We start from the raw sequence: 12,398 nt of genomic DNA, 5'->3' as shown, positions 1-12,398 counted from the left end.
CTGATGAATAACCAAGCTCAAATTTAAAGATGCCTAAATTTTGGAGAGCATTTTTTTTATTAAAAAGTTTTGCAGATACATTATAAACATAAAACCCACCCCTCCCCCACCCCCACCCAATTTCCCCTCCCTCCCCCTCCCCCCCGACTTCCCAGAGCGTAATACAGGGTATTGACCCTAACAATCTTAAACTATAATATGCTAACTAACTATAATAACACTTTAAATCCTATCGGACTTTAACTCTCCTTAAAAGTAACTAAATAATAATAAATCTTATAAATCTAATACTTATTCAAATGCTAAATGAAACTTTTTGGTCCCATATTTATTCTGAATGTAATCAATCCATCTTCTCCATTCCAAGATATATCTTTGTTGCGAATGGTCTTTCAAATATGCTGAAATTTTTGCCATTTCTGCCAGGTTCGAAACTTTTAAAGTCCGTTCTTCTATAGTAGGCAAATCCTCCTTCCAATATTGCGCTACCAAAAGTCTTGCTGCCGTTATTAAATTCAACATCGATTTAGTTTCTATAGCAGTACAGTCTATAGTAATACCCAGCAAAAATAATTGTGGAGAAAACTTTATCTTTTTCTTAAATATCTTCTGCATATTCCACCAAATTTTAATCCAAAAAGCTTTAACTTTTTTACAAGTCCACCATATATGATAATACGTTGCATCATCACAACCACACCTTCAGCATTTAGGCTGATAATTTGGATACATACATGCCAATTTCTTAGGATCTAAATGCCATCTATAAAACATCTTATAAAAATTCTCTCTTAAATTCTGTGCCTGTGTAAATTTTTTAACATTCTTTCCCTTCCTTTATGGAAAAGAAAAACTTCGCTGACTTCTCTCCTTAGCTATTCTTCCAGGACAAAAGTAGGCCCACGTCTTATTTCCTCGTACGTTAGGAATTGTGATTCTGTAGATTGCCCTACCTTAGTAGGCTTTTCCATGTTTAGCTTTGCAGACACAGAGAGGGAGTACAATCTTACCTTTAAGAATTCAAATCTTTCCTTGTTTCTCTCAAATTCCAAATCTTGATTCTTCTGTAAACTGTCTGGCCTGCAATGAAAGGTAAGGAGTTAATACAGTAAGAAAACTTCAGTAGGATAGAGTGCAGAATTCAGTTTCTGTACCTTGAAAAAGAAAGTGGGGAGCGAGTTGGTATTTATTTAGTTCAGGATCCCGGGGCTCTTTAATTGCTGTAGACTAGAGAGTTGGGAGAAAACAGGAACTCACAAAGCTTTTATAATAATTCCTACTGTCTCACGGAATGGTTAATTCCATGGAGGCACTTTGGCAAAGGGTATCCTGAATACAACAGTGAGGGAAAGTTTTCTAAAACATTAATTATTACAACAACAAGCAAGCAGAAAAAGATTAGAAAGTACAGCTGGCAAAAATGCACTCAGGGCTTTGAAAAGTACTATGTTAAGACGGACTGGAATATTGGCTGAATCAGACCAAAAGGCCTAGGACAGGGATAGGCAACCTTGGCTCTTTTATGATTCGTGGACTTCAACTCCCAGAATTCCTGAGCCAGCACAGCTGGCTCAGGAATTCTGGGAGTTGAAGTCTACGAGTCATAAAAGAGCCAAGGTTGCCTACCCCTGGCCTAGGACCAAGACAGATTTGTTTCTGACTCAAACCAAAAGGTTCAGCTAATCCTATGGGAAACACACTAGCAGGACACAAGGGGAAATGCGCTCTTCCCAGTAAATAATTTTCAGTTTGTTCTCCACCTCTGAGGTGATCATTCCTTTTTTTTCTCCCTCACAAATTCATCTAATCCCCTTTTAAGACTTAGGTTTGTGACCCTCACCCATACTGCATGAGGGCAAACTCCACTAGTTAACATATTTGGACTCAATCAATCCTTAATCTGGAACAAGGAAACAGAATGGCTGTGCTCAGGACAGTGTGCCCAACCAGTATCCTCCAGTATCCTCCTTTCACAATATGCTAAAATCATGGTTGAGACACTGATGCCACCTCACTTTAACTTCATCTAGTGTGTCCTATGGAGTTAGAATAGAGGTAGCCCTCGACTTACAATTATTCATTTAGTGCAGGGGTCTTCAAACTTGGCCCTTTTATGACTTGTGGACTTCAACTCCCAGAATTCCATGCCTGGCTGAGGAATTCTGGGAGTTGAAGTCCACAAGTCATAAAAGGGCCAAGTTTGAAGACCTCTGATTTAGTGACTGAAGCTACAACAGCCCTGAAAAGAGTGACTTACGATCGTTTTTCATATTTACGACCACTGCAGCATTCCCATGGTCACCTGATCAAAATTCGGGCACTTAGCAGCTGGCATGTATTTATTTATGGCCCTTGGCACAGTCTTGAGATCATGTGGTCATCATTTGTAATCTTTCCAGATAGCATCCGACAAGCAAACATAATTGGGGAAACCGGATTTGCTTCATCATTTCTTGCATGATTTACTTAACAACTGTGGCAAAAAAGGTTACAAAATGGGGCAAAACTCACATAGCAATGGAAATTTTGGGCCGCCGTAAGTCGAGGACTACCTGTATGTGAAGTGACTGATCTTTATCTACTCTAAACCTTTGAAATTTGCTTTGTGGGGCCTTAGATTTTCATTACGAAAAGAAATCTCTCCCTGTGCTTACTCCATAAGATGAATAATTACATATGCTTCTATCATATCCTCTCTTACTTGATTTTTACTCTTAAGCAAAATAGTCTTAAAGGCTTTCTTTAATTAGGCCTCCTGAAGTAATAATAATAATAATAATAATAATAATAATAATAATAATAATAATAATAATAATAATAATAATAATAATAATAATAATAATAATAATAGTAATAAAGTTGGAAGGGACCTTGGAGGTCATCTAGTCCAACCCCCTGCCCAGGCAGGAAACCCTATACCATTTCAGACAAATGGCTGGCCAGTCTCTTCTTAAAACTTCCAGTGTTGGAGCATTCACCGCTTTTGGAGGCAGGTTGTTCCACTGGTTAGTTGTTCTAACTGTCAGGAAGTTTCTCCTTAGTTCTAGGTTGCTTCTCTCCTTGATGAGTTTCCATCCGTTGCGTCTTGGCCTGCCTTCGGGCGCTTTGGAGAATAGCTTGACTCGCTCTTCTTTGTGGCAGCCCCTGAGATATTGGAACACTGCTATCATCTTCACCCTCGTCCTTCTCTTCATTAGATTACTCAATTCCAGCAACCGTTCCTAACCATTTCTATTTTACTTCTTGCACTATTTTCCAGCTTCAGATAAACGGAAACCCAGTGTTCAGAAACAAGGCCTGGAGTTTATTTGGGGGTTTTCTTTCTTTCTTTTTTTTTTTGCATGTTGCTTAAAATACATTTCTTACCTTTTATTAAAGTCAACCTGGATGGAGTGGTCAATGACTAAATCAGCAGGACAGACAGGATTGATTTTCTCAGGGTCACCTTCCAGGCCCTTCACAGCATCACGCATGGCAGCAAAATCAACCACGGCGGGGACACCTCTGCAACAGGAGAGTTAAAAAAAACAAAAACAACACCAGGCAAAACTTTGTCAAAACTGATCGCCCAGGAGCTGTGAAAAACGTGCAAGTTAAGATTCTGAAATCGAAACACTCAAGCGACACCTTTGTAAGGCCAAAGGTTGGAGCTGCTAGGTGGAGAATGGTAGAAGTTAAAGATTCAGCACACCTGAATAGGCGATAAGAGCAAACCACGCTGGCTAAAAAAAAAAGACTTTTCCAAACAAACAAGCTCCAGATTCACGTTTTCTTTCCTCTTTCCTTCTGTCCTTTTACAACTTGTGTTGTAGCATTAACTATAATTATCTGTGGTTATCTGAACTGGCAAGCTCTAGGTCATGCTAACAGGCAAATGCCAGAGATTGCTGACTCATTCAGTTGTAGATAGCATGGTAGGGCAGGCTGAAAAATCAAGCAGCAAAAGAGGAGGAAAGGAAGATTCCTAATTCTCCAAACTGCAGTCAGGTGCATGAATTACCCATGAAACTGTTCTTCCTTACAGGTATATTGATACTACAGAACAACTCTCAGAAGACCACAATCAATAGGTTGTTGTTGTTTTTTAGTTTAAATCAGGGGTAGGCAACCTTGGCTCTTTTATGACTTGTGGACTTCAACTCCCAGAATTCCTGAGCCAGCATGACTCAGCTTGGAAACCTCTCCCTTTTCCCTCAGCAAGGCTGGCTCAGGAATTCTGGGAGTTGAAGTCCACGAGTCATAAAAGAGCCAATCCCACATTTAGAATTATTATATACAGGTAGCCCTTCACTTATGACCACAGCTGAGCCCCACATTTTTCTTGCTAAGCAAGATAGACGTTAAGTGAATTTTCTCTCATTTTTAACCACCTTTCTTGCCACGCTTGTTAAGTAAATCACCGGAGTTACTAAGTTAGTAGCACGGCTGTTAAGTGAATCTGGCTTCTCCCTTGGCTTCCCTAGTCAGCAGGTCGCAAAAAGTGATCAGATAGATGATCTTGGGCCCCAGCAACTGTTGAAAATACATGTCAGTTGCCAAGCATCCCAATTTTGATCATGTGACCACGGGGATGCCGTGACAGCCAGAAGTGTGCAAAATGTTTTTCCCCCCAGTTTTGAACAGCCACTAAATGAACGGCTGCAAGTTGAGGACTACCTGTAGTTACTTTGGACACTGAATAATATTAAGCAGACTTTCTGCAATCAAGTGTTTGAGACTCAAATCACAAATAGATCCAGGGATTGGGGGATGGGGGGTGAGAGAGGAAAAGACTAATGTGAAAAAGTGTTCCAGTTTTAATGCAATTTGTCACAGACAGTAAACAAGCTAGAACTCTCATAATATTATCCCAAAATCCTTTGTATCTCACCATAGCTCAAATCCATTGAATAAATTAGCCTGGCACTAACTTTATATTTTATATAACTTACAATACACTGAGGAGAGCTTATTCTAACTTTACACCCCCAAAACGTCTGCACAAATATCAATTCCTCCAATGGAAAATAAGAAAATTATTCAAAACCATAATTAAATCTACAACTTAATAATGCTCTGGCTTACTTAAAACGTAGTTACAAAGAATTTGTTCAGACATTGCTAATGTCTGAATAAATCCTTTGCAAGTACATTTCTCCAGCATCAGCAACCCATATTCATCTGGAACATTTTCAAAAAATGGTATTAGTTGCTTCCTTAAGACCACACAGTAGGTTTTAGCAAGGGTTGGAATCTAGTGATTTCATTCCATTCCATTTCACTACATTATATTTGTTTTAGATATGTAGTATTTTTAGCTAGCATATATTAGGCATAGTAGGCACACAGTAAGCCTACTATGGAATAAATGCTCATGAATTTACGTGGCAACCTACAAGCTCTGAATACATGAAAATCAAAACGTATGCAACACATAGCCAGAATCAAGAGTCTAATCTCTTATTCTAGTTGTAGTACTTAGCTTGTCATGAAAATGCATGTATTAAAACTAATTTAAGAAAATGGAGATTCTACTCTTGCAGCGAAGCTTCTATCGAAGTGTTAAATCATTCATTCATATTTACACAAAGCTCAGACTTTGTGCACAAGACTTTGATTCACAACAATAGTTACTACTGTTGATTTGAGGAAAAACGCCCATTGTGTACAACGTATAGATGGAATTTCACGGACTGTCATATGAGACTCAAAGGAGGTATTGAATAAACACAACGTTGGAAAGGACTGCTGCGTTCCCCTGTTCCAAATACATATTCTTCATTCAGAAAAACAGCATGTAGCTTGTCAGGAAAAAAGCTAGTTCAAATCTTTCTTCCTGACAGAATAGATCTCCACATGTGAACAGGGGTAGCAAGTCAGGCGAGTAGCACCAATGCCAAAATAGAGGCCTCCTGGACCTAATCAAACTATTTCATGTGCTCAAGCTTCACATACTATTTTCCCATAAGCCTAAAGAGGATGGTCTTAAAGGACTGAAAGAAGGCCAAGACAATGATCAGAAAAATGTAAGCCAAGCAAGAAAATAATTTGCAAAAGTGCTCCAGATAGTGCCCAACTCAATTGTTATGAAGATAAAAGAAGGAAAGATAGCACATTCAGATTCGCAAAACTAATGTTAGCCCTATTAGGTGTACCAGTCTAAGAAATCAACACCATGGAGATCTAAAGCTACTTTTATGAGAGCAAAATCATGATGGTCTTCCTTTGTTCTTAAAGCTCATCCTCTTCATTTACTATATACCCAGACATAGAGGTCCCTTCCCCGCTTGCACCCAAGGACGACACAAACATACCCTATCAATATTTTTTGTAACAAGCCCCCAGAATATTCATCTTTTTCCCAGCACAAAACAGATATTTTTAAATGCTTCTTTTCCGGTTCTTAGCTCATCAATTACCTACAAGATATGTATTTTTTCATATAGAAATAAATGCAACCTTCTTTTTAAAATTCCATAACGTGATCTGAAAATATGATAAAATGATCATGGTTCATTGTAAGAAAAAATGGAAAATATCAGATATAATCTTTATATCTTTACTTGGCATGGCATTAATACTGTATTCCTTTGTATACCTTATTTCCCCCCCTTTCATTTTAATCTTCTGGGTTTTTTTTAATACAACACTTAAGACATTCTGGATATTTTCAATTCTTCTACTTGTTAAATGGGTTAACATTTTAAAATTCATTTTACTACTTTGTTCTGCATCATTTTTCTGTATGTTTATAGATAAGTTGGCTGGCAATTATTACGTTTGGTAGGATTTTATTTCTTTACTATCAGTTTTGAATGATTGTGTGGTATGTAGAAAATTTGACAGGTCTTTTTAACTACAAATAAGGAATTCAAATTTAGCTTGCAAAAATATTCAAAAAGAGAATATTAACATCACTGAGATGTTAAGAAATACAGCAGATGTTAATAATTGGCAGAAAGGTGCAATGTGCAATCATTAATATTGCCTAGAATGTAAAGATGCTTGTGAAAGGTTTGCTCAAACTTGAACTTCACAAATGGATTCTGACCTTGGTCACCAAATCAAAGACTAAAGTCATCAGAACTCTGCCCTCTGCTTGTCACCGATCCTCTGAGCTATGACTCTACACCGGTCGTTTCTCCCCTTCTAGTAGAAAACATGACCAGAGGATTCTCAAATTTGCTTTTCAGGTTTAAGAGGGTACTAATATCTCCTTGATGCAAGGTAGCTTAATTTTAAAATTATGACCCACGTATTGAAGACGGTTAGTTCAAGGGGAAAAAAGTTATTTTCTGTAACTGTTCTTTTGGAAGAGCAGTCCTGAAACCTGGAGACACAATGTTAGCAGTACATAGCCAAGTATTGAGAAAAACAGTCGATTTGTATACACTTGTATTGATTTGTATTATCAGCCTTATCCAACCTGGATGTTCACTTGTTGTATGAATGTTGCTCTTGTAATTCCTAACTAACAATCATTCTGAAAATTCTGGGAACTGAAGTTCATATGTTTCAGAGCAGGGGTGTCAAACTGCCGGCTTGCGAGCCGGGTGCCTCATGGCGAAACCGCACTCACCCCATTGCCAACAATGGCAAAAAAGTCACGATACGTCGCGACATGTCACGTGACGTTGCGAGTTTGACACCCCTGTTTTAGAGGATTCCCAAACTGGAAATGAATTAATTGTATCCGGGTTCTTAGTAGCCAACTACAGCCCAACAACTGGTTTTACAGTCTGCTGAAATATCAAAAGGCAGTGTTTTTGGTGAATTTTGCTTGATATTCATGAACATGAACTGAATGTTTTCCTAGAAAGAGACTGATGCTGTCTGCTTATAAGTCTTCAACCCAGTGCAATTTGCAGTGCAGGCGGTCCTCAACTTAAAACCATTCATTTAGTGACTCTTCAGAGTTGCAATGGCACTGAAAAAAGTGACCTATGACTGCTTTTCACATGACTATCCCAGCATCCCTATGGTCATGTGATCAAAGTTTGGATACTGTGTTCCAGGGTCCTTTGGCAACCTTCTGACAAGCAAAATTCCATGGGGAAGCCAGATTCACATAACAACTGCATTACTAACCAACTGCAGTGATTCAAACAACTGCCTTGCTTAGCAACAGAAATGTTGGCCTCAATTGTGGTTGTAAGTTGAGGACTTAGTATTTAACCCAAAGCTCAAATTTTGCCAGACGTTCTCCACCAAAGATATACAACTCACGTAAAGTCTTGCAGAATAACCCGAGCAGGCTTAAATGGCACTTCAATACTTTTGTGTTGCATCACTTTCCAGTTAAGGATATTTTCAACGTCGCTTTTCTTCACAAGAAACTCGTCACAGTTGCGAATGGCAGCCTCGAGCAAGATTCTAATAGAAAATGGTAAATGCGCTGGGGAAGAAAGGAAAAGGGGAAGAAGGAATAAATGAAATTCAGAAGAAGACTCAGCAAAAGGAAAGTCTCTATCTTCTGTCAGTAAACTACAGCTGAGGTTTTCAAACGTCAGTCTCACAAAAAAAAAAGAGTAAGTTCTCTGAGTTAAAGCCATTTGGACACACACTCTCCAGAGGTTAACTCCCACAATTGCCAGCCGGCCAAACATTGTTGAAAATTCTGGCAATTGAAATTCACAACTTTCCAGAATATACAGATGGAGAAGATTGATAACCAAGTCAGTCTTCTACTACAATCTCCGGATCTATAGATCTACAATCTTTTAGATCAACAACTAATAATTCTGGATCTTGGAGACCCACCCCACTGAGAGGCTGGCTCTGAGGTGGGGGAAGCTGCAATATAAAGAAAAAGATACGACTTTCTGTGATAAACAGTGCGAAAGTGACACCTATAAATGTGGAAATTGTTAGCACACATATCTACGAAGGTGCAAAGGTTTGGGTTGCCTGAGGAAAGCCACTTGGATTGTTAGGAGAGATATTTCTCCAACTTTTTTCCCCCCACCCAAAATAGAAAACGTGCTTCAGAGTTTTGACCCGATATGTGTTTTTTTTTGAAGGGCACTAATGCTTAAAAACCAGTCTTTCCATACTTCAACTTTCTGGCTGGAACTGAAAAAATCTTAAAATCTGACACTATGGCTCTCCAAAGGACAAAGCCAAAGTGATCATCGAGAACCCTCAACAAATGGGAAAAGAAGCAGAGGTGAATTCAGGTATGGGAGAAGTCCTTTTCGCCGTAGCCAACATACCATATCTGGCGTCTTTCAAATGGTTCAGATTGAAGAACCTCTTTGCTGACTGGCCCAAGTCCAGAGGCTCCGTGAGATGTGCAAAGGGGTTGCTCATAGTTGAAAAGTCTTGCTGCTACTGAAAAATGTAAGGCAGATTTATATCACTGAATTTTATTTTAAGAGTTTTTAATTTCTTTGTATCCCACCTTTATTATTTTTACAAAGAACTCCAGGTAGCGAACATACCCAACATATCTTCCTCCTCCTATTTTTCTCACAATGACAGCCTTGTGGAGGGTGGGTTGACGTGCGAGTGACTGGCCCAATGGCTTTCCTGGCTAAGGCAGGACTTGAACTCATGATCTCTGGCTTTTTAGCCCGGTGCCTTAACCACTACACCAAACTAGCTCTTAAGATGATCAATTTAAATATGTCTAGGATATGCTTGGAGCAGGGACTTCCCCCCCCCGCCTTTATTGCTTTACAAATGAAGACCTCAGCACTGAGGAACAAGATCTGCTTTTTTTTTCATGAGGCGCTTTTTTTTAAAGAAACCTATTTTAAAAGTCAAAGTCTACTCTAAGGCAAAACACATTACATTAATCCTAAAAACCACAAAATCCTATGCTGCACATTAAGAAAAGGCTTTGGTGACTTTTTTTTAGAAAAGGAAGTCACTTTCAACAAATAGGTTCCCAATCCTGGGCCTATGTATGTCAGGAGTGGCAAAACCTGGCAAATTGAAGACTTGTGGACTTCAGCTCCCAGAATTCCCTAACTGGTTGGCTGAGGAATTCTGGGAGTTGAAATCCACAAGTCTTAAAAATCCCCAAATTTGGAGATCCCTGCTGTACGTTATCAAATACAAATTTGTCTAATGGATTCACACTTCGGGAACCAATAGAATATTTACAGTTTCAACAAAATATCTCTTTGATGTGGTATTGTTATGATAAAGTAAAATATATATTGATAAGTTTCCTTGTTAAATTTAAAGTCAATAAATAGTGTTATTAAGCTGCAACCTCATGGGAAAAAATGAAGCTAATTTATGAGCAGACATGCCTATTACACTGTTAAATTGTTTTAAAATTAAGATATGCACTTTATTCCCATGGGGAAAAAAACGAAATTAATGTGGTGTCATATAGATCAACCAGCAGTATGGGTACCACCTGTGGTACATTGGCACCTGGCAGGTGGTACGCGACCATTCTAGAAAAGTGGTAGCGGGGGGAGGGGAATGAGCTGAACCGGTGGCAGCACCACACAAGCCTGAGCGAGAGACGGCTGGAGCTGCAGGGCTGTCAGGGCTCAGCGGAAGCGTCAGGATCAGCATCAGGCTCCAGCTGGAGCTTGTGCTGATCCTGGTGCTTCTGCTGAGCCCAGAAGAAGCGCCGATCAGCTGGAATGCTGCAGCATCTCCAGAGTCTTCTGATTTACATTCAGATGCTTAGCAACTGATTCATATTTATGATGGTCACAGTGTCCCAGGGTCATTATCCTAAAAGTGGTACAATGGGTGAAAAGGTTGAAAAGCCCTGATATAAATGAGCGACCCCCGACCTTTCTGCTTCCAGGGGCCGGCAGCGACAATGGCAGGGAGAAGATGTTTTCATGTGCATGCACACCACTTGTGTAAATGGAGCTTCCCGTGCTCACACACACACACACACACACACCACTTGCGGTAGTGGTCCACAGACCGGGGCTTGGCAACCCCTGATATAAGTTATTTGTTATTGTATTAGCATTTAACAAATCTTAAAGTTCCATATTTTTCTTGAAATGTGTACGTGCATTTTCTTTAAACACAAGAAAGGGTTACATTATCTTATTAATTTGTGTCACAGGTACTAGTAAATTATCACTATTATATTTTTCTACAACATTTTCAAATATCTAAAGAGCTTTCTACACTTTAGCTAGCTAGAGTCTTTGCAGGATAAGTCAGTATTCTAGGCCCCCCATATTTTCTGTTATTAACTAACACAGCTCATTGAACTTTTAAGAGAGATGAGATTCATAATTTAGATTCTTAGCCTTATGCCAGTTCTTCCACTTATATGATGGTAAAATAAAGCACTCATGCTTCATTTCTTTTGAAAAAAAATATTGCTGTTTTGTAAAATAAGTAATGCAGAGTTAGAAGAAGTGATTTGAAAAGACAATAATCATCATCAGATTTGACTGCGTATCTTACATTTATGCTGCATTAGTTATAAAAGAACTCTCTAATTCTGTAGAAATTAAATACAACAGACATATCAGTATTTAAACCGTCACAAGACAGGGAGGAAAAATAAATATTCAGAAGTAGATCACTGCTTGCCCTAATATCATTTGTAAACGAGAAACCAAGGTAGAAGACAAGATATAATTTTTATCCAGCTCCAAAACAGCCCCCAAACATTTATGAGATAATAGAATTAAAAACTAATTGATAAAGAATTGCTTTTAAAAACAAACTGTAGAATAATTACCTTTTTTAAAATCAACTCCCTATTCTTCTAAAAGCAATTAAGTTTTGGGCGTAAAAATAAATGCAATTACATCTCTGCTTCAAGGCTTTTGCACAAACCGAGGCAGTTATATTCCGTACAGAACAAACATCAGGGCACCCAAGATAAGGCTATCTGGACTGAAGTTCACGGTTGCAATGCTTATTCACTATGTGTTGCCTTCCCTTTTGAAGTACGCTAACTGCAACCTGACCTTACAGAAATCAATTGAAAAGCTGCTGTTGGCCTCAAAAGGCATCTGAACTTTAAACCGGCTACGTGGATATAAGGTCTAGAGACTGTTCTGCAGTTTTCAGCTGCGGAAAGGATGATAGCAATAAATAGAATGACGCTTTTGATCATTCATTCTTCTAATTATACTGACCACATTCTAAACAAACAGGCCATTTTCATTAGAGAAAGCCTAATGTCCATACTGCAATAAATGGACACCATTCAGCATCCAGGCTTACAGTGAAATTATGCCAGCAGCTAGAGCAATACGGGTAGTTCTCGACTTACAACCACAGCTGAGCCCAAAATTTCTTTTGCTAAGTGAGGCATTTGTCAAGTGATTTTCGCCCCACTTTACCACTTTTCTTGTCACATTTGTGAAGTGAAATCACTGCAGTGGTTAGGTTAGCAACACCGCGGTTAAGTGAACCTGGACTTTGCCTGTCAGAAGGTCGTAAAAGTTGATCGTGTGACTCCGGGACACTGCAAC

The 12,398-nt window shown here is 38.9% G+C and overlaps 1 protein-coding gene across 2 annotated transcripts in view; it reads right to left on the bottom strand.

The window, feature by feature from the left end:
* The window catches only part of ACO1 (aconitase 1), a 60,323-nt gene that overhangs the window by 35,907 nt on the left and 12,018 nt on the right, over nt 1-12,398 (bottom strand). The window contains exons 2-5 of one of the 2 annotated variants that reach the window (XM_081317145.1): nt 9,192-9,309; nt 8,206-8,374; nt 3,367-3,504; nt 1,011-1,080 (exon numbers count right to left, since the gene is read on the bottom strand). In XM_081317145.1, coding sequence (XP_081173271.1) covers nt 1,011-1,080; nt 3,367-3,504; nt 8,206-8,374; nt 9,192-9,288 — 474 coding nt within the window. In that variant the 5' untranslated portion in view covers nt 9,289-9,309. Of the gene's footprint in view, nt 1-1,010; nt 1,081-3,366; nt 3,505-3,691; nt 4,051-8,205; nt 8,375-9,191; nt 9,310-12,398 lie in introns of those variants that run through there. The other variant, XM_081317146.1, reaches the window with a different exon arrangement.

The sequence above is a fragment of the Vipera berus genome (genome assembly GCF_964194415.1).
Source record: "Vipera berus genome assembly, chromosome: 2".
Taxonomy (NCBI): Eukaryota; Metazoa; Chordata; class Lepidosauria; order Squamata; family Viperidae; genus Vipera; species Vipera berus.
The sequence above is the reverse complement of the archived record's forward strand: the minus strand, read 5'-3'. Positions and strand labels throughout refer to the sequence as shown.